This window comes from Cibotium barometz, chromosome 14 (assembly GCF_041138505.1).
Source record: "Cibotium barometz isolate CiBa-2024 chromosome 14, ASM4113850v1, whole genome shotgun sequence".
In the NCBI taxonomy this organism is placed as follows: Eukaryota; Viridiplantae; Streptophyta; class Polypodiopsida; order Cyatheales; family Cibotiaceae; genus Cibotium; species Cibotium barometz.
The window spans coordinates 52,626,957-52,650,450 of NC_141059.1; the positions used below are offsets into that span (position 1 = coordinate 52,626,957).

The 23,494-nt window shown below is 49.2% G+C and overlaps 1 protein-coding gene across 5 annotated transcripts in view; it reads left to right on the forward strand.

Annotated features, from left to right (window-relative positions):
• The window catches only part of LOC147632178 (aspartic proteinase 36-like), a 95,511-nt gene that overhangs the window by 15,416 nt on the left and 56,601 nt on the right, over window positions 1–23,494 (forward strand). For 4 of the 5 annotated variants that reach the window (XR_015267426.1, XR_015267425.1, XM_086808814.1 and 1 more), the window contains 3 exons: window positions 8,248–8,377; window positions 8,514–8,761; window positions 13,554–13,781. Coding sequence is in view for 3 of the 5 variants with exons in the window: in XM_086808814.1 (XP_086664940.1) it covers window positions 8,248–8,377; window positions 8,514–8,761; window positions 13,554–13,781 (606 nt within the window). In the remaining 2 variants the exon portion in view is untranslated. Of the gene's footprint in view, window positions 1–8,247; window positions 8,378–8,513; window positions 8,762–13,553; window positions 13,782–23,494 lie in introns of those variants that run through there. The other variant, XM_086808817.1, reaches the window with a different exon arrangement.

Sequence of the window (23,494 nt, forward strand, 5' to 3'; positions counted from 1 at the left end):
CTAATGTAGAGAGAGATGCATTCCTCAAATTGAAAGATGCAACTACTCATGGTCCAGTGTTGATCGTTCGGGATTTGCAAAAGCCTTTTTGTGTGGAATGTGATGCATCTGGAAATTGCATAGGGGCTGTCCTGAATCAAGAGGGACATGCCGTGGCTTATGAGAGTCGTAGATTGCATGATGCAGAGCTATCTCTTGGCATTTATGAGAAAGAGCTCTTGGCTGTAATTCATGCACTTACTATATGGAAACATTACCTTCTTGGGGCTGATTTCACTGTGAAGACAGATCACCAGAGTTTGAGGTATTTTCTTACTCAAACTAAGTTGTCAGAGAAGCATATGAGGATGGCCAATTTCCTCTCTATGTTTCATTTTCAGATCTTGCACACCCCAGGAAAGAAGAATGTAGTGGCCGATGCATTGTCACGAAAGCCGTATGTAGCAGCTATCTCGGTTGCCTCTCATGGGGACTTGTCTACCATGCGTGATTTGTATCATACGGATGCTGATTTTGCTACTATTTGGGCTGATTTGATGGCTGGTCATGCACATGCCTCATATGTGATCAAAGAGGGTTATCTCATGAAAGATAATTGCCTATGTGTGGTGTCTGACATGAGGCAAAAGGTTTTGGATGAGTGCCATGCTCCTCCATATGCTGGTCATAGAGGCAATTTGATAGGCAAAAGGCACCAGGTTTGCTTCAGCCATTGCCTATTCCCACGCAGCCATGGGAAAGTATTACAATGGATTTCATTATGGACTTGCCACGTACCCAACAGGGTAATGATGCAATTCGGACAATTGTGGACAGGTTTAGCAAGCAAGCTCATTTCTTGCCGGTCAAAAAGACCATCAAAGCTGAGCATATGGTTAAAATATATCTTGCACAAGTGTTCAAACATCATGGAATGCCGAAGTCCATTGTGGGGGATAGAGATCCTAGGACTACAAGTCTCTTTTGGCGGGCCTTATTTGATAATATGGGCACCAAATTGGACTTCTCATCAGCTTATCACCCTCAAACGGATGGGCAAAGTGAGGCTGCAAATTCAGCCATGTTGGATCTCTTGAAATGTTATGTGGCGGATCAGAAGTCTTCTTGGGAGAAGTACTTACCGCTTGTGGAATTTGCATACAACAACACGGTGCATGCATCTACGGGAAAGGCCCCGTTTGAGATTGTTTATGGTAAGGTGGTTTTGCCACCCATCCTTCGCACAAAGGATGAGATATTTGCAGCTGATGAGTATGTAAGAGACTTGGATATTGCTTTTGCTCAGGTGCGGATAGCCATCGCAAGGTCACAAGACAAGCATAAAAAGGCTGCCGACAAGCATAGAAGGCAATTGGATGTTAAAGAGAATGATTGGGTATTGCTGAAATTTGAGAAAGCAAGACTTGCAAAGAGGCCTGGCAAAGAGGGTGCATATCCTAAGCTTGCAACCAGGTACTATGGACCTTTTCGAGTGATCGAGAAGATCAATGAAGTGGCTTTCAGATTGGCATTACCTAGTCATTGGCACATACACAATGCTTTTCATGTGAGTCTTCTTCGCAAGTATGTAGGGCCGGAGCCCAGTGAAATGGTCATTGAGGATCCACTAGAAGTGGATGAGCTTGAGGAGATCTTGCAGCCAGAGCAGATTGTGTATCACAAGGAACGCAAGCTTGCTGCAGGCAAAGTTGTGAGGCGTTACCTTGTGAAGTTTAAGAACTATCTTTCCATTGATGCTAAATGGGTAGATGAAGAGTTCTTCAAAGATTGCCCGCATGTGCTTCAGACATATTTGGATGCATTTCAGTTGCGGACAACTGTTTAGAAGCGGGGGGGAATGTCACCATTTGGCCACCCGAATGGTTCACTCTTGCTTTCACACTATGTACATATTGGATTAGTGTCCATGGCTTATGGAATATGCCTATGCAGGTGATTGACACATGTCATGCTGTATAGTTGGATATGATATTACGCTGGAACTTGATGTTATCATGCCCGGAATATCTGGAGGACTTGGCTTTCCGCTGGGACTTGTGCCTTTGTGTACATGCCCGGAAACGCCTGGAGGACTTGGCTTTTCGCTAGGACTTGTGCCTTTGTGTACATGCCCGGAAACGCCTGGAGGATTGGCTTTCCACTGGGTCTGGTATTGCGTATACTTGCCTGGAAACGCCTGGTCTTATATGGTTTCATGAACGGAAATTGCTCATGCCAATGCTGCATTGCATAGCATCTTTATGTGCTTGCCTGCAAATGAAATTGCATGCTGTTTTCATGCCTGCATGACCTATGTGTAGTTCCGGGTAAGGGGACGCCCGCCCGTGAACCGTGCGTGTGAAACTCTATGCTGACATGGTTGTGTGGCATATGAACAGGTGGTAAGTATTTCCCGATCTAGGCTCAAATAGCCCTTAGGACTTAGCCAATATTTATAAGTGAGTGCGTTCCCATTTCATTAAAGTTTGGGCGCCCAAAAGTCACTTATAAATTATGACCTCTTCCAAGTTCACACTCACTGAAGTCCCGAGGCGGACAACACTCAATGTCCAGGACCTGATCCTCCCCTTTTACTCATAAATGGGCATCTCCCCATGTCCCTTCACCTGATTGGACCCCAATTCACTTACTTATTAAGAGAAATTCGTGTTTTCTCTTCATGAGGATTTTTGGAGGCTGAAAACTCTGTTTTTCCACCATTTCTCTCCATTTCCAAGCTCTCCATAGCCATACCCAACTTGCTAGGGTGTTTTCCAAGCTTCCAAGAGTGTTTCCAAGTGCTAATCACTCTCCTACTCACTCCCAATGACTGAAATTCAGCAAAACAGCTTTCATTTTTGCTGTAATTTCTGGTCTTTTTGCTGAAAACCCTGATTTCAGCCTTCCTTTCTCAAGTTGAACCATAGGGGAAGCTCCCAAGGTTCCCTTCATCCTCTTGAAGACTTTTGTCGCGAAGGATTGCGGCAAATCGAAGATATCAACACTTCTAAAGCTTCCAACGCGAAGGCTTCCGCTTGCAACAACTTCTATGAAGACTGGTAAGGTAATTGGACAATGTATTGTCATTACTTACTCAGTAGAAGGGCAGGACTCCTTGTTTAGCCGCCCTGTGTAGTATTTCTCTTGTCCTATGTGCTCTTGAAGATGTTGCTACCTTGCTTTGGTAGAACATAGAGCCAATGGTAGAGAATATGGGCACTGAAGTCAGGCCGGGCATCAAGGCAGCTCCTTGGTGATACCATTGTTTTCTAAATGCTGAATTTCATATGCATTGGCATGGAGGATTTGGCAATGGATGCCCGTGAAACTATGTATTGAATTTCTCCAATAGTAATACAATTTACTCAAGGGAGGGGTCGGCCGTTCCGGCTCATTGTGTGCCTCTTGTCAATTCAGCAATTTATTTCTTGTATTTGAGCAAGTGTCCTTCAAATCTTAGTGTATTTAAGTGTATTGATTAGCATTGTGTTCAACCAAGTTACAGTCCAGCAAAGAAGAGAAAAAGAAACGGGGCCCCTGACGGACTGATTTGGTCAACTCAAAACTTGGCCCCCGTCCTCCTGCCATCAGCCCGTGTCATCAGCACCCCTGACGGACTGATTTGGTTAACTCAAAACTTGGCCCCCGTCCTCCTACCATCAGCCCGTGTCATCAGCAAACTCAGAATCGAGCAGGTCCTCACCCCGGACTAGGAGCTGGAGTCCCTTTAAACCAACCTCCTCTGCTGTCAGATACATGCTCATAGCCTCAACAAAGAAGAGAAAAAGAAACGGGGCGAGAGGGCACCTCTGATGGACTGATTTGGTCAACTCAAAACTCGGCCCCCGTCCTCCTGCCATCAGCACCTGGCTACGAGCTGTGGAATATAGAGCCGCCACTCGTCGAATCCAGACTGGCTCAAAACCCAGGCGAAGCATAGTGCCCTCTAAGAAACCCCAATCAACTCTATCGTATGCCTTCTCAAAATCGAGAAGCGTCACGACCAAGTCCTCACCGAGAAATCTAGCTTGGGCCGTCACCTCCCAGAAGGTGAAAATGTTGTCAAGGATACTGTGCTCCTTGACGAATCCTGTCTGGGTAGCATGAATCAGCTCCCCAAGGAAGGCTGGATCCTCAAACTCAAGGCCTTTGCCAGGACCTTGTAGACAGTATTGAGGATCGTAATAGGTCTCCAATGCCGAATATCATCTGACACTCCCTCCCCCTTGGGGATAAGAAAGATCAAGCCCTCTGAAAAGCTCTGTGGCATCACCCCAGTGTCCAAAACATACTGAAAGCCCTTGCGGAGGCCTGGCCCCAAAAGGTCCCAATAGCGCATAAAAACAGCAGGCGTCAATCCGTCCTCCCCAGGGCAACTATGGCGCGGAAGGACCCTCAAAGCCTCAACAAGCTCATCCTCTGAAAGAGGCTCACCCAGAACTGTGCGCATACGATCTGTCACCCTCCTCTGCACATGGGCCCACACAGTCTGTCTGCAAGCATCACGTGCCTCCGTGGTTGGCTCTGCTGAAAGAAGGTCTCTATGGAACTCAGTGGCAATGGCTCTAATCTCCCCGGGCTCAGTGGCTAACGATCCGTCCTGCCTCCTGAGCTGGTGTACTCCTGCTCGAGCATGGCGGGGTCCGGTAATCTCAAAGAACTCCCCAGTCACTCTATCACCAAGCTGCGTCCACTGAGAGGCCTGGCGATGATAGTAGAACTCATGTCTCTGCTCCTCTGCCTCTCTAACCTCCTGGCGTGCCTGGCTCAGCTGGGACGCCACCCACTCACATGTAGGCTGCTGCTCCTGAAGGCGCTGGAGCGAAGCAAGGCTACGTCTCAAGCGACGCTCCCGCTCTCGTGTCTCTGCCAGCCGTGTCAAGGCTACAACGTGCAAAAAAGAGCTAAGCTCGATGAGTCCCTGGGCACACTGGCCTGCTGCATCCAGGTCACAGCTCTGGCTATCATGCCATATCTTCTCAATGTCCTCAGAAAGACTGGCATCTGTAAGTATCCTCTCTGGGATCCTCAACTGCAAGTTGGTCTCCCGTGTCCTCTCCTCAAGTGTCAAAATAACTGGCGCATGGTCTGAAAAAGAGGTGCCAGCGAGAATGCCAATAGAGCTCCCACGCTCCCCGAACCTGTCGCCCACATAGAAGCGATCAATCCGTGATAGATTAGTCCCTCCCTGCCGGCGATCCGACCGAGAAAAACTAACACTGTCCTGAGAGCGGGAGAAAGCCTCATGCTGCCATGCATCAGTGATCCGCAGTGTCATGCAAAATCGCTCCCAAGCTGCAAGCTCCGTGCCGTGCACTGTAACATGACTGCCTCCCACCTTATCGGCCGGGTCCTCAAGCATGTTGAAGTCTCCCCCGACACACCAATGTGTGGCCTCGGGCAATACATCTGTAACGAGGGTCCAAAACTCTGCTCTGGCACTAGCATGGTTGGACGCATAGACATTGAGCACGCCAAAGAGCTCATCGTACATCCTCAGAATAACATACTGTGCTCTACCAGGCACAATGGCCCCGCGATCCACAATGGCCTGCCGCCATACATCCGCAATGACCATACATACTCCTCCCTGTCCACCCAAACCTGCAGACCAAAATGTGTCCCATCTACCAGGCATCACCGAACCATATCTCCGAGTCCTGCTCTCACTCAAATGGTGCTCCTGCATCATTAGAATATCAATACTGCCCCCAACCAGGCATCTCTGAAGCTCCTGCCTCAAGCAACCATGATAACGTACATAGTGTGCGCCGCCAAGGCCCTGTACATTCCATGAAATGATCCTCATGGATGACCTGCTGAGGTGGAGGCTGTCTCAGCCATACGGCGGGCCTTCGCAAGCGGCTTGGATGGAGAATAGTCCCAATCCGAGCGGCTACGAATCTGCCCACCCGGTGTGCTACAAGAATCTCGGATCAGGCGCCAGTGGCTGTGTCCCATGGCGACTGCCTCCCGCTCAGAGAGAGCAATCTCGTGTATGCATACATAACCAGGGTCGCGTGCTAGGTCTGCCACTATGCGAACCACCAAATGTCGAATCCCGAAGGCATCCGCACTCCCGGTATCAAAGAAATGAGCCAGCTCCTAGAGTCGGCCTATCACGTCTGTCATCTCCAGATCGCTCACATGGTGAGAAAACTCAACTGCCTGAGTTTTCAAAATGCTAAGAGCGAGATCCAGAGTCCACTCCCGGTCGCTAGTGCCACAGAGAGGGAAGGAGAAGGCCACCGCTGAATCAAGTGCCTCCTCCCCTCGGGCCGGAGGTATCACCACATGAACTCTGATGGGTGCTGGCTCATGGGGGCCCTCCGCTCCAAAAAGCCGTGTGAAGGAGCCTCCGAGCGCTGTCTAGTGTCGGGACTACTCAGCCGACTGCGGATAGAATCGGCGTGGTAGGTCTCCTCTGCGGTGCTCGAGCAAGGTCGGTGCTCAGTGCCCGCCGGACTCCAGGTGAGCGCCAGGGTACTGCCAGGGCCACCCGGGGAGCTGGGGCGAGCGGAGGGGGAGAAGGGGGGGGAGAAGGGGGTGGGGAAGGAGCCGCTGACAAAACGGGAGCGGGAACGGGAGGAGGCGAAGGTGGAAGCGAGGCGGGAGGGGGGGACGGGGGAGGGGGGGTGGGGGCGAAGGAGGGGGTGCTGGCATCTCCTGATCCTCAGTCTGCGCTGGGGTCTCCTCCTGGAGGGGAGCAAAGCTGTTCCTCACTGGAACCCAATGATGCTGAGACTGTGACTGCTGCTGCATCGGTCTCTGGGGCTGTGGCTGTCTCCCTCTACGGCGCCCCTGTCCAGGCTGCCAATCCGAGGTCTCTGTGGGCTGAGCAGGTGTCCCGGAGACTGCCTGCCGATCCGCATCTGTGGGCGGGCCATCGGGGGCCTGCTGGTGCTGCGGTGAAGGTCGGGGTCTCCTGCGAGGGCAGGCCTTGGCCAGGTGGCCGACCTGCCTGCATATAAAACACTGGTTCGGGAGCCCCGAAAACTCCACTCTCTGATCGATCCATCCCCCCCCTATCCTAGGTAGCTGAATGACCTTCGGAAGGGAGGAGATGTCAGGAACCAAAACTCTGACCGAAGGCAAGCCAGCTGCTCTAGCCACCACTGAAGCTGCTGTGGGGCCAGTCTCAAGCACCGAGCCCACCCATGCTCCTATCCTAGAAAGGAGCGGAAGGTACTCGCGGCGGAGTCCAGGGAAGCAAACTGTGACATGGAATAGGCGCTCTCCCTGCTCGGCCGCTTCTGGGTCGAAGCCATGCTGCCAAGGTCTGAAGAAGGCCCAAGCGCCCCTGATGTCAAGGGGACTCATGGCTAGGACCTGGGCCACGCTCTAGGCTGTCTCGAACTCAATCTGGTAGTGTCCGCGGCCCAGTAACTGAACCTCCAGGATCTTGCCCACATCTGCAACAAGAAGGCGGGCATGGAGAAGATCCCGGATCTCCCCTCTGCTGGGGTGAGTGTCGACTATATGGCAGATGGTGGAATGTACCTGGAGGCGTTCCACCTCTGCGGCGAGGCTTGCTTCCTCTTCTGGCGAAAGAGAAAGCCTGATGGGGGTATCCTCAGGGGCGGGCGAGGGGGCTGCGGAAGAGTCCCTCTGAGGTGGGGCGGGAGGAACCTCCATCAGTGTCTGAAGCTTAGTCGAAGGCGAAGCGAAAACGGAGTGTCCTGCAAGAACCGAGTTGCACAAAAGGCGGAGCGGGGAGGGGCGGAGGGGGAAAGGCGGAAGACAGAGGGGGAGGGGGGAGACAGAGGGGAAGGGACTGAGAACAGAGGGGGGCGGAAAAAAATAAAAATAAAAAATAAAAATTGAGGGGGAGGGACGTAAGGCAGAGGCGGCGAAAGGACAGGGGGGGGGGCGGAGGAAACGCGAAAAGGTGGGGGGAGAGGGCGGAGGCAGGCGGAGGGGGCGGGTCGCGGAGGAAGGGGGGAGAGTAGGGGGCGCGAGAAAACCAGGCGGGGGGAGCAGTCGCGAGGGCGGAGAGGACGGGGCAGGCGGGGGGGGAGCATTTGCGAGGGCGGGGAGGGGGGTGTGCATGCAGGCGGCAGCGCGAGCAGGGGGGGAGCGAAAGCTTCAGCGAGCGAGTTCTTCTTCAGGTAGTAGAACCCCCTTCATCTAGGTATATATTAAATGCTGTGAAGCTTGGTTTTTGGTTTAAGAAATAAAGGTGGAATAATTTTAAACTATGAACCCAAACCCCTCCCCTTTTCCCTTTAAAAATCCAAAATACTGAAGGTCTGCTCATCTGTAATTCAGGATTTATTTCACAAGAGTAAGTTTGGGAACTCCATCCAGGGAGTACTATGTGCAAGTGGACACGGGGAGCGATCTATTGTGGCTAAATTGCAACCCTTGCACGGCATGTCCAAGGTCAAATGATCTGGGGGTAAGTGTTTTTGAACCCAGTTTTCCTTGATGTTTGCTAGACAGTACCAAACAATGGTTCTCATATTCCAATAATACTGTTTTTGTATAAGTGGCTTCTTCAAAGGGGGTTGTTTCGGTGGCCTTTACATGTGCAGATGATTCTAGTGCCTTATGATCCTCGCACCTCATCAACAAGCTCTCCGATAACATGCAAAGATTCCGTTTGTGACTATGCAGTCAATATTGTAAATACCGGCTGTGACCAGGCGCAATACTGTGGCTACAACTTCCAGTACGGGGATGGAAGTAGCACAACCGGATATCTACTTGCAGATACTTTGATATATAGTACAGTTCAACCAAACAGTACACTGGTCAATACAGAAGCAAAAGTTATGTTTGGGTCAGTTTTTGGCTCTTGCTAATGCTGGTTTTTTTTTTTGGGTGTGGTAAACAATACTTAGCCCCCCAAGGCCCCCTGCCCCACTCACTCCCCCTGCAGGTTCCCCCTATCCTGTCCCAAGCTACATCTGGAGAGTGGATAATAAACAGAAAAGATTAATCAAGAAATTAGTCCAGGCAGTGAACCTAACTTGTGTAGATTTGAGGGACCCTAGATACATGCCCAAGTGTCCAAAAGAGTACCTGTAATGCATATCAAATGTCTTAAGTGCCATTCATAGATTATATGCATCTGGCTCTCTAAGTCTGCCAAGCTGTGATACTAGCAGTGATCTCCCACTCAAGTGCACCTATGAACCATCCGTCCAGCTATGAAGCTTGAGGGCTAGTTCTAAGTCCTCACCCTCATAGAAAATCTTTGGACCAGATGGCAGACAGGGCTCACCAAGCAATAGAGCCCCAAGTAACATAAACCATATCTCTTCTCAATAAGTATCTTGCCTAGCTTAAGTCGGTGCCACCAGGTGATCTATCAAATCCTTTTGCCATGATCCTGATATAATGGCTCATAGCTTATATGGAGATCAACCATGGCCTCTGTTGGCACTTGGTCTGAGGTGCAAGCCAGATGTCTGGAGTCTTGATGCCAACCAGCCAGACTCCTAGGGAAGACAAAAGCCTGAAGGCAAGCACAACCAACAAGAAACAATGTAAGGAGATGAAGGCGAAAAGGGAAAAACGAGAACAAAGTGAGAAGAAGGAAAAGAGAAGTCCAGTGGGGCAGAAAAGGGGTGGGCTGGCCAGTGGCAAACTGCCCGTTGCCCTTTTCTTGCAGCCTGCTGGTGCCTGCCTGTCTGCCCGCCGTTGCCTTTTTTGTCCCTCCAGCCCCTCTTTTCAATCCCGGTGAACAGCAGGTAGTGGGCGGCAGGCCACAGGTTGGCTGGCCTGGCAGCCAGCAGCACTGACCAGCACTAAAATGAATTGCGAGAGAGACGCAGATTCCGCTGTGTTCACACTGAGAAAGCTTCCTACTGCCACATTGTCTTGGAGACATGGGGTTTCATAACATGATTCAGAGTTCAGAGCTGTTGTGCCTGTGCTATAGAGCTAGAGTGGTCCTACTCTCCAATCGTGGACAACCTTTTCTCTCATGATGTGATGCACCTCTGTATATTGTGGGCACACCTGGCAACCAACAGACAGGCATTGGGCAGCAGAACACAGAGGCGCTGGGCAGCAGCAAACGCTTGGCGGCTGGTTGGGTATTGTCACGTGGCAGTCGGCCAGGTGTGGACAGCCATTTATGCGAGTCGTGGACTTTTTCTACAGGCCGACAGCCTACAGCGCTGGCCAACTAGGACAGCGGGTACAATATAAGCACGGGTGGAATATTCTGTTCCCAATCTCTTATCTTCTGAGTGATTGCAGCCTCTAGAGTATCTCTCTACACAGGGCTGGCTGAGGTCTACATTTCGAGTATCATTTTGTACTTGGAGAGAACTGGTGTATCTCATTTTCTTGTACATACCCAAACAACAGTTTAGGTAGTTGTGCTTTGTGTTTGTATCTATCTATTCCACTACTCTAACTTCTCTATTATTCACTTGCACATTAGGCACAAGTCTACCACATTTGGTGTTAGAGCCTAACCTTGCTTCACCTAGAGTTGGACGCAAATGGTTGTAGAGGAGGGTAAACAGGGTCTACCATAAATATTAGGTAGTTGTGCTTTGTGTTTGTATCTCTCTATTCCATTGCTCTAACTTCTTTATTATTCACTTGCACATTAGGCACAAGTCTACCACATTTGGTGTTAGAGCCTACTAACCTTGCTTCTCCTAGTGGAGACCCATCACCCTCCTTGGGATTGCCTAAGATTTTGGCCAAGGCCATCTGCCGGAGACTTCAGCCCTTCCTCCCCGATTTGATTCATGATACTCAGACAGGTTTTGTTCAGGCTCGGAGCATTTTGGACAACATCTTCACTTTTGGAAGGTGACAACTTCGGCCATGATGCGACAATAGGATCTCATTGTGCTCCTGGTGGATTTCAAGAAAGCCTATGATAGAGTTGATTGGGGCTTTCTGGAGGGCACGATGTACCGGATGGGTTTTCCGGACTTTATTCGGCCTCTCACAATCAGGTTCTCATTCAGGGAGCCAGAGGTGACAGATTACCCCTGTCTCGCTTGGTCCGGCAGGGCTGCCCTCTAGCAGGAGGAGTTTGCAGATGACACAATAGCATACTTATCTGGAGATGTGGGGAATCTTTAGAGATTTGTAGAGGTGATTGAGATCTTTTGTCATCGCACATTAGGAGCACAAATCAACTGGCACAAGTCGTGTGGTTTTTGGGTCGACTCTCCACCCGCTCTGACTTGGCATCCAATGGATCTCGTGGGGCACTCCTGTGCGTTATCTTGGATGCTAGGTGGGAAGAAACAACTCTTCTTCTGAGCATTTGGAAGAAGCTTCTGTACTGGAGTTCAGTGAGGCTTTCCTTAGCCGGCCGAGTGGTCTTGGCGAACGAGGTTCTTCTGCCACCATGTGGTATATTACTTCTTGATGGGCCTTCTCTCGGGCCTACATTGGTTGGGTTCAATGATTGATCCGCAATTTTTTGTGGGCAGGCAGCGATGGGAGGCATGCCCGAGCCAAGGTGGCTTGGAGAGTGATCATACAGCCGTGCCATAGAGGGAGCCTAGGCATCATTGACCCCGCCATTTAGAGCCGTGTGATTTCGATCAAGTTGATTGTTAGAGGACTCCGTTTTTTGCATACAGCACATGGCTTGGACATAGGATCCAGATGTCTGAGGTCAAGGGCACTCCGGCAACAAGAGGACATTGGCAATCTTAGGGCCTCTCACCACGCTTTCTCTCAGATTTTTGGAAGAGGCTTTGGGACAGTTTTCAACGTCGGAAGATCACCCTCTTTTTGTGGTTGCTACACATATAGGAGTTTGGCGGTTGGCACGGGGTTGGCCATTGGTGGTAGACCAACAACATGTCCGAGATGTGGCCATCCCCAGGGACATTGTCTTTGGGATTGCCCGAAGGCTTAGTAGGTTTGGCAGCGGATTCTCCGCATCTTCACTATGGACAGGACCTCTTTCCGTACTATTACATGGGGCACTGTTGCTTGGGCCACTAAGGCTGAGGTTGTCATGGCTTATGAGGAGGAAGGTGGGGGCCTAGCCCTTTAGGTCTCTCACCTGCGCATTTCGACAGTGCCCGTCCCAGTCCCATCTTTTGGTCACTGGACTCCTGGTTTGTGCCAGAGATGGGAGATTTGTAGCAGCATGGCTGTTGGGCACATTTGGAGAGCTCAATATGCAATGAAGTCATCGAAGGCACCCACACTCCGCCTGTGGAGTCCTTCGGTAGCATCTAATTCATACCCTCCGTGGCCAATGGGGGAAGCTTCATCAGGGTGGTTCTGACCGTATGCGGAAGTGTCGGGAAGCCTTCTTGAGGCTCTACCTGGTCCTTTTCTCATACATAGAGGTGGTGAGCCCACTTGGCACTACAGACCACCCGTGTGGTTATTCCCTCTCCCACCCCTTGTATTAGAGGGCCTTCCCCTCATAGAGCAGCCAGCCGGAGGAGAAGTGCATCCTTCCTCCCCTTTGGTTTTTTGATTCTGGTTCCGTACATGGAGGTGACTTTGTATCTAGCATTTCAAGGCTGTTTTTTGTTAACGGATCTTGTTCCCGGAAAAAAAAAAGTATTCATAGCCGAGGGTGACTTCAGCAGAGTTCAAAACCTTTTCTCCTAGCCATGCAGAGTCTCTTGAAATCTACCAAGACTTGGAGAGACACATACCCATAACAAGGAGGAGCTTTAGTTGGTCCTGACGGGAGGAGAGTTGGACCTCCTTTTTCTTCAGAAGCATCACCTTACCACAGGCCACACTTGGAGATGCTGCATGATCTTATTTGGCACAGCCTCACTTTCTGGTCCCTTGCTTTTGGCCTCTTGGGAAACTGAGGGGAAGTATGCATGCTGGTGCGCAGCCCTGCTTCCCTAGATTTTGGATTCAATTGTGATGATGCCAAATTGAGTTGAGCAGAATCGCCCGCAGACATTGTGCAAACAACTGTGGGGTTGAGGGTGACTTCAAGAGAGTCCAGAACCTTGTCTTCTTAGCCATACCTGTAGTCTCTTGAAACGTACGTGGACTAGAGGGACACAAAGGCACAGCAGGAAGATGATTGCTTGGAAGGAGCTTCAGTGGCTATTGACGGGAGAAAAGTGTGGACCTTTTTTCTTAACTGCAGGTGGCACTTGGAGACGTGGGAACTTTCTGGTCCCTTGTTTCTGGCCCTTTGGGAAGCCATGGGGGAGTGCGCTGCTTCCCTGGATAAAACATAAATTTTTCAAAAAAACCGAAATTCAGAATAGGGGGAGGCAAAAGTTGGCTCAATCACTCCCAAACCTCCAAGGCCTGATTCCTTATTTGGGTAGGTATACGAGACATTTTCATTGCAACCATGCATTGGCGTCTGACAATGTTTTATTTAGGTTGTAACTTTTAATAATTATAGCTTTGATATGTTAAGTTAGAAGACATTCATTCTTTACAAGTATTTTGACATGCTGGGCTATACTAAGCTGTGCATCTTCATAATTTTAAAGTATTAAGGAACTATATTAAATGGGTTCTATATGTTTTTGTTATGTTTCTATGCTAATCTTACATATGCCTTCACTGCGTATTCATCATTTATTGAATTTCCATCAAAATTACCCCCTTTTGTCTATTCACTTCTCAGTACAACTTGATGTTTTCAGGTGTGGGTACAGTCAATCTGGTAACCTATTGACAGCACAGAATGTAGTGGATGGAATTATGGGTTTTGGTCAGAGTAAGCTATCTGTTATTTCTCAACTCTATTCACAAGGATTGACACCTGGAGTTTTTGCACATTGTTTACAAGGGTCTGATAAAGGTGGTGGCATACTTGTTTTGGGCAATGTTGTGGAACTTGGCATGGTGTTTACCCCCATAGTTTCTTCACAGTAAGTTCCCGATCTCTTATAGTAGTAAGAGAACTAAGTTATTTTGCCAAGTCTATTGAGAAAGTGTGTTAGTGCAGGATAATAAATAATCTGGGAGTCCTCGGGTGGGGGTGGGGCCAGGTAATTTGTAAGATATGGCAAGAATTCAATGGCAGGGGTTTTTCTTTGCAACAGAGCTACATAAACTAAAAAGTTTTTTTAATTTCTAGCTAGTCATGACCATAAAAGCTAGTTGGTTCAGGATCAGTGAGCTAGTGGGCTCAGGACCAGCCATTTAGTGAGCTGGTTCATGACCAGCTAGCGAGCGACTAGCTAGGCAGCTGGTTCATGATCAGCCAATTGGTTGGTCTCATGAACCAGCTTGCTGGCTAGTGGCTCAAGGCTAGCTAGCCAGCTAGTTCATGAAACAGGAAAATTTTGCGTGTAAGTACTTTTGTTACTTTCAATTTACAAAAAAAGGGGTGTCTTTAAAATCTAAAAATGCATAAAATAGGAGTTTTTTGAATACCCCTTGAACACATGTGCTATTTACAGAAGGGATGTATCATGAGCAATAAAAGCGAACTTCAGCATTGGAGTAGAAGAAGCTTGATTTGGCATCTAGAGCCTTGGTGGTCATAAACAAGCGCTGCTGGCCACTGCTTGGTTTATCACTTCTTGTTGGGTTTTTCATAGGGGATGCATTGGCCAGTTACGTCGCGTCATTCGGAATTTTTTTCGGTCAGAATTAGATGGCTCACTACTACGCATTAGTGCTAGAGCTGCTTGGGAAACCATTATCCTAGCGGGGGGATTGAACATCATAGACCTAGAGGTGTAGTGTAAGGTGTTGCTTTGTAAGATGATTGTTAGAGGATTTCTTCCAGCACTGAACCATGGAAGGACTTTCTCATGCAGCAGGTTACGAGGTGTAGTCCAGTTAGGGGAGGTGACTGGATATACAACCCACGCTTTATCTTTACGGAGGTAGAGCATTGGCCCACATCCTCCCCTTTGGTTAGATCCCTTCCACGGGTTTGGGATTGTAGGTTCTTGGTTCACATACCTCTGCAGTCAGCTGAGGCTAATAGACAGCCCATTATGTGGAATGACTTGATCTTGGATGAGTATGGTAGACCTCTTGGGGCAGCTAGGCATAAGTGGGCTGGCTGGGAGACTCTCCTCCCTACAGTGTTGGATTGGAACACCATACCCAACCATTGGAATGCAGGGATCTTCTTGGAAGGGCTTCATCACTCATGGTTGGGAGTCATTTCAGGGAGTGTACCTTTATAGGTTATGGGCTCCCCATGTAGTGTGGCCAGCCTTGGAAGTTGGTAGACACCGGGGCTAGTCTTGGGAGAGGTGTGGGGAGGATGACACACCAGTATTTTTCTCTGCACAAGATGGATGGTATTTGGAGACATGTGGAGGATATCATTGAGGGCCCAGTGGTGTGACCTGTTAGAGCGCATTGGGACCCCAATGAGTGGGAGTGGAGGGATGCTACCAACCCGATGAAAAGCGTGCCTTTCTTCAGTTATATTGTGTGGAATGCCATACATCTTGTTCTCAACACATTTAGAGAGTCCCTACTCTTAGACGTCATTGGGAGGCTTATGGTATCACACTTGATATTTGAAAGGACTTTTTGGCAGAGGTTGTGGCACTCTTACAACAGGAAGACACATATATCCTCCTTTATTTCTCTACTTGGTGGTCTCGCTACCAACCAATGGAGATCGGTCGTTGGTGTTAGCCCAACATGCCTGAGATGCAGAGACAATCTACCATTGCTTATGGGGGTGCAGGGAAGCACACAGGATTTGGACTGTGCTAGCACATCTCCTTGGAAGGATGAGGAGGGATTCTTACATTTCTTTTGGTGCTATCATTTGGTTGTACATTGTTAGGCCCACAACTCAAGAGAGGGGAACGACAGGGATCTGGTCATTATGATTAGTCCGGGAGTTGGTTGATGGTGTTATATTTAGGACCTGCAGGAGTCTGGATATGTCCCACCTGCACAAAGGTTGGACAGTGCATGGGAGATTTTATTGCTAGCATTGTAGCTTGGCACATTTGAAAGGCTAGATGCACTGAGGCCATTGAGGGCACTTTGGTTTATGATACTAAGTGCATTTTCAAGATTGGAGTGATATCATCCACACCCTCAGTGCCACTTGGCCCAGAACTTAGCGACCATCGAGTGCTGCAAAGAGAAAATGCGGGGAGTTTATGAGAGAGTGGGATCATGGCATCTTTTTCATTGCCACTCATATGGGACCTTGTTGGCAGCACAAGGCACCTGATTGGTTGAGATTTGCCCCTTGTTTGGTTTGAAATCTCCCTTCCATATGTATTTTTTTGTACTTAATAGAATTCTCTTTTCGGGAAAATAAAAATAAAAATTATAGAAGTTACGTATCTAAATTAATAGAAGCTTTGGCTCTCACCCCTCCCGTATCCAGGCCCGTGATTGGGTACTAACGACGTTGCCTTCCAACTCCGCACTCCATTTAAAAGATGTAAGGCTACTTGGGAGAGGATTCTTCCAAGTAGACTTTGATGCAGAGGAGGCAGACTCAGAAGTGCTCAAGGGCAGTCCATTCCCTTTGCTACTTTGACCTTGTCGAAGAAGATTTGAACCGTTACCTTGTCACACTTAGATTCCCAGCTCTTCCTCATGCTTATTGGTCATGGAGGCCATTGGGGAAGCTTTTGGGCTGGTCCTACAGGTGCCCACCATCCCAGGTTTTCCCATTTCTGTTGCCCAGGCAGTACTGCCTCGGTTGATGCTGTTCCTAGGGTTATGGTGTTGGTTCGTGACAGTGAGCCCTTTGAGGATTTTGTGCTGCTTTCGGGACCTAATGGTCCCTTGAAGCAACGTATGGAGACGTCAGGCAAACCTGACCACAAGGAGTCTGTCACTAGATGGGCCACTTTGCGCGGGATTGCCCTAGGGCTAGGGGTCATAGGAGGCGGCGCAAACGCGCTTCCCAAGTGACAGCCTATTGCTCTGCGTCAGCCAACCATTTGCTAGGAGTGGCGGGTCGCCTCTCACAGCTGCCTTACGGGAACATTGGGGCGTAGGATGAGGCCCTTCCCAAAGACGATGTACATAGTGATGATGTATTGGGTCAGATGATGAGTTTGCATAGTCATCCTCATAGAAGGATGCTGCATCAGGGTAGAATGACTCTGTTGAGTCCTCCTTGCTTGGGATGGACAATATGTAGGATGCACTTAGTACGAACGCACAGTGCAGGATGTGCAGCAAGATATATGCCATGGTGTCCTGCAGGGTATCCATGCACTGCGCACGTATGTAGAGACTGTGCAGAGCCCACGACATAGTGAACATGCTGACATTGGACTTTTCTCCAAGGATTATCCCTTTCTACAACATTATGAGAGGCGGGGTCAGACTCCGACCAAGCGGTTGCTTAGGCCCAGAATCAAAACCTCCTCTTTATCATGAGGATTATCTCATGGAATGTGTAGGGTCTAGGGAGGCTTCCCACACGTAGTAGGAAGTGTTTCGTTAAGGATCAGCTCCACCGTGCCATTATAGGTGGACCTATGGGTGTGTTGTTTCTGCTGCAAGAGCACAAATTGGATATGTCCAAGTGTGGTAAAATTTGTAAGATCCTTTCTGGACAAACTTTTTGGTCCCGTGCACAAGGGACCAAAGGTGGGATATGCATTTCTGTGTCAGCATCACCTTTGCCTCATGTTATGGTGTTATCATACGTGCTAGAGTACAATGGAATATGGTTATGCAGGAGGGACTGAAGCTGGGTATCTTGAATATCTATGCGTCTAATGTACGAGGAGAGATCTGGGGCACCATCGTAGAACTGATATCCCTGGCTGATCATTGGATTGTTGGAGGAGACTTCAACATGATTGAGCAGCCATCGGACAAAAAGGGTGGCCTCCATGAGGGTAGAACACGTTTTGGTGGCTGCATTTTCTCCTACAGAGTCAAACTGGCCAATTTACTTGGCTGCGTTTTCTTCTACAGAGGCAAAAGGTGGAGTTGTGGCTGTGTTTTCTGCACCGGCATCTGTTTTTGGTGAGTTCTTTGCATTTGGTGCCGCCAAACAAGTGGCCCTACATTGTCTTCTTCCTCCACGAGTCCCTGCCCTTCCGGTAGGAGGTTCCCGGTGCATCTTGGACTGTTTTGCTGCTGTCCAGCCTCTTTCTCTCTCAGTTTTGAGAGGGGGCTGATTGTTCCTGGTGCCTCGCTTTGTTGGAAAGCACTTGAGAGAAGTGTTTGAGAGCTGAGATTTGTTCTTTGTTGTTGTGGATATGGCTCCCCCCTCTACGAACAAGGATGAGACAAGTTGAAAGGACCCAACTATGGGAAGCTTCAGATGCAGATGTGGTTCATCCACAAGGGTTTGTGGGACATTGTTCAGGGCATTGAAAGGAAGCCCGAGCGTCCTCAAAAATCTAGGAGGTGGACTCGGGATCAGGAGGATGAATTTGTTGTGAAATTACAAGACTGGGAAAATTGGGACTCGAAGGCACATTCTGTGCTTGTGCGGACCATCACAGAGGAGGTCTCATTGGCAGTGCAAACTCTCACCAGTGCTCATCAGGTATGGTGAAAATTGGAGGATCTCTTTGCACGAGATTCATCGATGAGGGCAGCTACCTTGCAAGGGCAGCTCTACAGTTTGTTATTCCCTGAAAACAATTCCATGCAATCTTTTCTCATGAAGGCCAAGGTTTATCCATGACCAGTTACTGGCTATGGGTGCTGCTTTGTGCTCTTCTCAGCTCGCTGCTCTTATCCTCACCAAGCTTCCTCCGGACTATGATGTGATTTCTCGATCTTTGTGGTGCCAGGTCACATCCACAGAGTTGGATTTTGATGATCTTAGCTCCCTACTTTTGGAGGAGTCGTCCGTTCTCATCTCACAAGGTAAATTGAAGATGTTAGTCAACAGTTCTGACCAGGCACTTTCCTCAGTTCAGAAGAAAGGTCGGAATCGCTGCTTTATTTGTGGAAAAAGAGGCCATTTGTCCAAAGATTGTTTGTCCAAGAAGAAGGACAAGACCAAGGACAAGGCTTCATCTCAGAGAAAAGGCTAAGATACGACACACGATAGTGATAGGCTGATTGTAGCTCCACTTATTGGTGCATGGGGATCATGATTCAGAGTTCCAAGCATTAGACATCTGGCAGGACATGATTATCTTTGGTACAACAGAGATTATGAACTGGATCTGTTCCAAGTTCATTGTTCGAGGCTTTTGGGACATGATGTGTTCCGTCCACTATTGGGGATTATGGGTGCGGTGTGTCCAATAGCTCATCATCTATTCTTGGAGTTCACTGCACACTGTGTAGGGATTCGTGGCCAAGCAATGTTCCTTCCTATTCGTGGTGGCATCTTAACTAGAGGAAACAGGTTGGCGGGTGCTCTCTCCAAGGTGATTCTAGTATTCGCGATGCGGGAGGGTCCATGGTTGCATCTTCATCCGACTCTTGCACACTATGAGATGCAAAGGGGGTGTTAGAATTTGTGCATCTTTGTGTTTTGGGGCTTTTAATAGGTCACCTCATACCAATCCCGTCCAACTGTCGATCCACTAGGAACGTGGGGAGAGTAGGATCTTCATGTGCTTCTCAGCAATCTCAAGTCTGCCATCTCGGGGGGGGGGGGGGGGGGGGGGGGGGGGGGGGGGCGGGGGGTGTTACTTTGGTCTTGTGAAGGGAGGGTGGGTGGGGAAAAAAATGAAGAAGAGGCTGCAAGTAATAGGCAAGGTGGCTGTCCAACGGTGATGGCCGCCTTCTACCCGATCTCCAAGTCCCGAATAGCCTTAGAGATCTCCAATCAGCACCAAAAACCAGCAGTCCTGTAAGCTCTTCAAATCTCCCGCAAGCTCTCCAAGCCTCAAGGTCTTCAAGAAATCAACAGTCCCACAAGCTCTCCAATATCTCCAAACTTCAAGCCACCTGGGGCTCTGATACCATGTCGGAATACGTAGCGTATGAGACAGAAAACTGAGAACACACGCAGCAGGACTTTACGCTGAAGACGAGCACATGCAGGAGAGAACCACCAACCTGAATCTAAACGCAGAACTGAGTGTAGAAGAGCGAACGCAGAAGAGAGAGGGAAGCTGTATAAACTCTGCTATATAAAAGATCCGGTACAATGATGTGTGGGGGACCATGGGTGGTATTTATACCACCCACCTATGCTGGTCGGCCAGGCAAAAGACAGCCGATAGTAGACTTGCTGTCCACGACTGGGAAAATCAGCCAATCAGCCAGTAAAACCAAGTTGGCCCAGGACAGCTTTCAGAATATGCAGCGGAGATGATGACAAAATTTGAGAACACAAGAGCAAGTGCACTGCAGAAAAATACAGCAATGGAGAAGGAGAGAGAGAGGCATGTAACTCTGCTCTATATACACAAGAAAATCCCGAAAATATGATACAACAAGTGGGGGGCCATGGGGCCATTTTATATGGCCCCATCAGCCAGTCGGCCTGCTCAAAAGACAGCCGGCAGCATGCTGAAGGCCCACGACCAACACCAGCTCCAATCGGCCAGCCCCAGAGAGTCGGCCCTCACACGTGTGGAGTCGGCCAGCATCTGCACCAAGTTAGCCAGCTATAGCAGACTATCTGGGGGCAGCAGTCTCAGTTGGCCACCATAAGGATCAACCAGTCGCCAAAAACAGCCTCCCACATCTGGTAAAATATAGGGAAAAATATGGAGAGTGGGGAAAAATGAGAAAACACGTAATCCGAGCGGGCACACCCACAACAGAGGCCCTGGTGTAAATGTACAGACAGGAGATGACTACTAACACCCTCTCTCGGCTCCTGGATGTAGAACCAACCCCAAGGAGCTGGAGTGCCGCCGGAGCAAAGCCTGAGATAGAGACTTCGTGAAGAGGTCCATCGCACTGTCCTCCGTCGAACAGAACTCTAGCAAGATGCCATCAGCAACAATCTTTTCACGAACAAAATGCCTCTGGATGACCATGGATTCCACTAGTGGAAACCCAATCCTGCCAAGTAACCTTTGCAACCTCACCACCTCGCAAGCAACACCACAAGCAGCTCGGTACTCTGCCTCTGTCAACGACAAGGCAATAGATGGCTGCCTCTTACTGCTCCATAAAACTGCTCCTGAGCCAAGGGAAAAACTGTAACCTGATGTCAAGGTCCGCGTGTTTGGCTCTCCTCCCCAATCTGAGTCACTCCATCCGTGGAGTCTGACTCCATCCATCAATCCCCCTCCTGTGTAAAAGAGTCCAAGATCCTTTGCAAACATGAGCTCAACAGCCTCATCAGAAAGCTCCCGTCCAATCTAGTATCAGCAACCAGATCAATGAACCATTCTGCTTCCAAGTCAAGGAGGCATCATACTGCTCACAATCAACACCTATTACGGTGGGATGCGAAGTCTTGGAAACCTGCTGAAGACCACTCAAGGCCTTCGTAAACCTGTAAACAACCCCCTGTGAATCCGAAACCACAAAGCCTAGAGAATGTGCAACATCCACCTCCTTCTGCAAGTAAACACTGCCACCTGCCTGGCTTTCCAATAGGTCCCCGTGGAGAGAACTTCCTCATCTGCAGTTTCTTTGTCCCGAAAACTACAAGACATCAGAGCATAGGTTACTTGTAAAGTTTCCTTTGACTGACGAACACAAGAACTACCAACATGTGTACTGGAAAGTTCCTGCCAACTGCTGCCATCAACTGGCAAGCTATCCACCATCTGGTCTGGGAAAGCCTGCACCTGCAACGTATCCACACCTAAGTGGCCATTACTAGACTGCCACTCATCATAAAATTGAGGACCTGGGAGAGAGAGTGCTGAAAGTTTGTAAACTTCATTCTCCACTCGGCCTTCCCAAACTACCTGGCCTGTTGCTTTGTCCCGGATAGCAACAAAATGCTCATCAAACTCCACCCGTACGCCAGTCTTGCAAATATGATGCACTGACAACAGATGAAAACCAAGTGATGGAACATACAACACCTGGGAGGAATGCTTCCCCCCTTTGCCATCTGGAACTATCTCCAACCTGCCCTCACTGCTGTGAACTGGGATAGTGGATGTATCCCCAGTACGAATGTGACCAGAATACTTGCAGAGATCCTGTAAATCCGAGCGGGAAGGAGTCATGTGCTTGGAAGCACCATTGTCTAGAATCCACTCCCGAGTATCCGTAGCGGAGAGTCCTCCAACCTCCTCCCTGCCTGAAGAAAATGAAACATCGGCTTCCCATCACCTCCAAGTGCACAAAAGCTAGAGTCTTCACGGTTGCTTGCTGAGGATTCTGCACCCTTCTCGGTGTTCCACTTGGGACACTGCCACCAATAGTGGCCTTTCTCGCCACAATCATTATAGGTCCTCTTTGCGCAGTCTGAGTCGGACATCTTCTCAGAAGACTTCTCCGATGAAGCCTTCCCTTTGTCCTTGTTGTTACGGCCTTTCGACCGTTGGCCAGTTAAGGCCTCCGATCATGAATCTTTCCTCTTGGTCCAAGACCATGGGCACAAGCTCTTCCCACGTGATGGTGCTGAGCCTGCCCCACTGGTAATCAAAGAGGAGTAAAATGCGGAGTACTGAGAGGGCAAATGTGACAGCAACGTGATGGCCATATCCTCCGATGATATCTCCTTCCCAGCTTGAAGAACTTCCTGCTGAAGAGCGTGCAGCTTGTTAATGTGTTCCCGCATCGTCAACGACTTTGTAGGATTCATAACCCGCATATGTACTTCCAAGGAAATCCTCTTCATGGGCGATACCCTATTGTAAAGAGAAGCCAAATGCTGCCATATACCTCTGGCCAGCGTCATATGCTTGATATGATTAATTACCTGCGGTGTGCAATTGAGGAAAATGAAAGAACAGACCCTGGCATTGGCACGATCCCACAACTCTGCATGTGCCTCTCGCGTTCCTTCCGAATCGAGGGTAACTCCGCTTCCTCTACCTCCGGCCGTGGAACCCCAGCAACAATGAAATCAGCAAGGGGGTGTAACTAAAAAGGGTAGGTGGGTGGGAAAAAAGAAAAACTTAAACCTGCAAGTGGCTGTCCAGCAAATCAGCCCGCCTTCCTCTTGCTTCTCCTCTTCCCGAACAGTCCAAGACAGTCCACCGATCAGCAACAAAACAGCCCCCCTCTTGCTCGCACAATTCCCAAGATCTATCAAGAGCCTAGAGCTCTGATACCATGTCAGAATATGCAGCGGAGATGATGACAAAATCTGAGAACACGAGCAAGTGCACTGCAGAAAAATACAGCAATGGAGAAGGAGAGAGAGAGGCGTGTAACTCTGCTCTATATACACAAGAAAATCCCAAAAATATGATGCAACAAGTGGGGGGCCATGGGGCCATTTTATATGGCCCCATCAGCTCGTCGGCCTGCTCAAAAGACATCAGCCAGGAGCCAAAAACAGCCTCCCACATCTGGTAAAAAATAGGAAAAAATATGGAGAGTGGGGAAAAATGAGAAAACGTCTAATCCGGGCGGGCACACCCACAACAGAGGCCTTGGTGTAAATGTACAGACAGGAGATGACTGCTAACAACAGCATCAGTCGGCTAGGACATATATCAGTCGGCCACCAGCACACTGCTGCCCCACGACCAGCAAAAATGGGAAAAATACATGGAAAGAATAGATAAAAATGGAGAAAAACCTTATTGGGCGGGCACACCCACAACAATGGCCCTGGTGTGTA